Source organism: Gossypium hirsutum, chromosome A02 (genome assembly GCF_007990345.1).
Source record: "Gossypium hirsutum isolate 1008001.06 chromosome A02, Gossypium_hirsutum_v2.1, whole genome shotgun sequence".
NCBI classification, from domain to species: Eukaryota; Viridiplantae; Streptophyta; class Magnoliopsida; order Malvales; family Malvaceae; genus Gossypium; species Gossypium hirsutum.
This window is the reverse complement of record NC_053425.1, coordinates 82,541,833-82,543,397: the sequence shown is the minus strand read 5'-3', so window position 1 is coordinate 82,543,397 and position 1,565 is coordinate 82,541,833. Positions and strand designations below refer to the sequence as shown.

Genomic DNA, 1,565 nt, shown 5'->3' with positions numbered 1-1,565 from the left:
AAAACAAAAAAAGCTCAAAGAACGTAAAAAATAAATTACTCGAAATATAGGAATCAATTCTATAGTTTAATCAAAAAATTTTATGATAAGGTAACATTCCAAAATAAATGGCTAAAATATAATATTCTTATACTATTCCTGCCAGTTTCATTTTCCGCTAAAAAAAATCTGATCAACAGATTCCTTAATCTACCATTCAAAAGTCAAAGCAAACTTTGGATTGAATTATGATCGAGGGGATCAAACAATAACATCTTGAAATGAATTTAACAACTTTAAAGAAGAAATTAAATAACCCCCCATTAAATTAAACAACAGTTACAAACAAACAATCAATCAAACAAAAAACCAAAAAATTGAGATCATATAGATATGCCAATAATAACTCACCACACATAAAAAGAATTACAAAAGAAAGCCAGAATCAGGAAGAAGATGAAGGTCCAGAAAACAAGCCTTCAGCGGATTCTTCATCATACAAATCATCAGTCCTCCTGAAGGAAGCGTGGACCAAAACCACAACCGCACCAATCAAAAGCGACACCAAAATATTGGTGGTGGCATCAGTCAACAGCAGGAACACGATGGTCAAAACCCCCAACACCACCAGCACCACGCGATCGTCGATCGTACGGCGGAAAACAACTAGAGGCTCATCCCTCAGGAAATACAAGAACAACCAAGCGGCCATCATAGCTACGAAGACTAAGAGGGAGATGGGGTGCCATAAAAGGCTAAGGAAAAGGATGAGAAGCACGATCATGGCGTAGTTCATGCGGAAGTAAGCAACGTTAGTTCTGACCCTGGTAATAGCTTCGGAGAGGTTCCCAGGGAAGTTGATGGAGTGAAAGTTGAACATAAGTTTCCATGGACGCCGAGCTCCAAGCCCTTCTTTGATACGTTCCTTGGCTCGAGATAGGTATCCGATGTTCGCCGAGGGTCCTGCCGTCGATGAAGTCGGGATTGTGCCGTAGTTTGTCATGTTTTCTTTTCTTTTTTTTTCTTTTTTTTTTTTGGGGGGGGGAGGGTTGAAGTTCAAACGTTTGACCTTTAGAAGAAAGATCAAGAACTTACTGTGAAGGGAAATACAAAGAGTTGGGAAAGGCGTGAGGAGCTGGGAAAATAGAGGAATAGAAAATTAAAAGGGATGGGTGCAGGTGGGTTTATAGTATGATTGTGAGGACTAGATGCGAATGAATGATTTAGATATTTGTGTGAGATCCAGCATTAGCCTTTATTTACATATAACTTTATTTTGGACTTCACACAATAACTTAATATTCTTTGCCAACAAAATAAATAAAAAATAGCCTAATCTTTTGACTTTGGTATCCATCTTTATCTGTTTGTGTAATAACAAAAAACCACCATTGGTTTTGCATCTTATAAATGTTTCTACACTTCTGTTTTCCAAATAAAAGATCATGAACAATTATAACTTGAATCAGGCATAAAATGAGAGTATATAGAAATCCATCAAAGAGTTATTACAAACCAAATGAGTTCCAAAATAAAACAGAGCTAGAATTTGAAGGTAAAAATTAAACAACCAGACATTTTCATTT

General features: G+C 36.5%; 1 protein-coding gene across 1 annotated transcript; it reads right to left on the bottom strand.

Annotated features, from left to right (window-relative positions):
• Window positions 1-203: 203 nt before the first annotated feature.
• Window positions 204-1,329, bottom strand: LOC107951932 (PRA1 family protein F3). The gene has a single exon (XM_016887117.2). It carries the CDS (start codon window positions 980-982, stop codon window positions 425-427), a length of 558 nt encoding a protein of 185 aa, XP_016742606.1. The 5' UTR covers window positions 983-1,329; the 3' UTR covers window positions 204-424.
• Between the last annotated feature and the right edge of the window lie 236 nt (window positions 1,330-1,565).

Coding starts and splice junctions, on each gene's coding strand:
- LOC107951932 (XM_016887117.2), bottom strand. CDS start 982: ATGACAAACTACGGCACAATCCCGACTTCATCGACGGCAGGACCCTCG.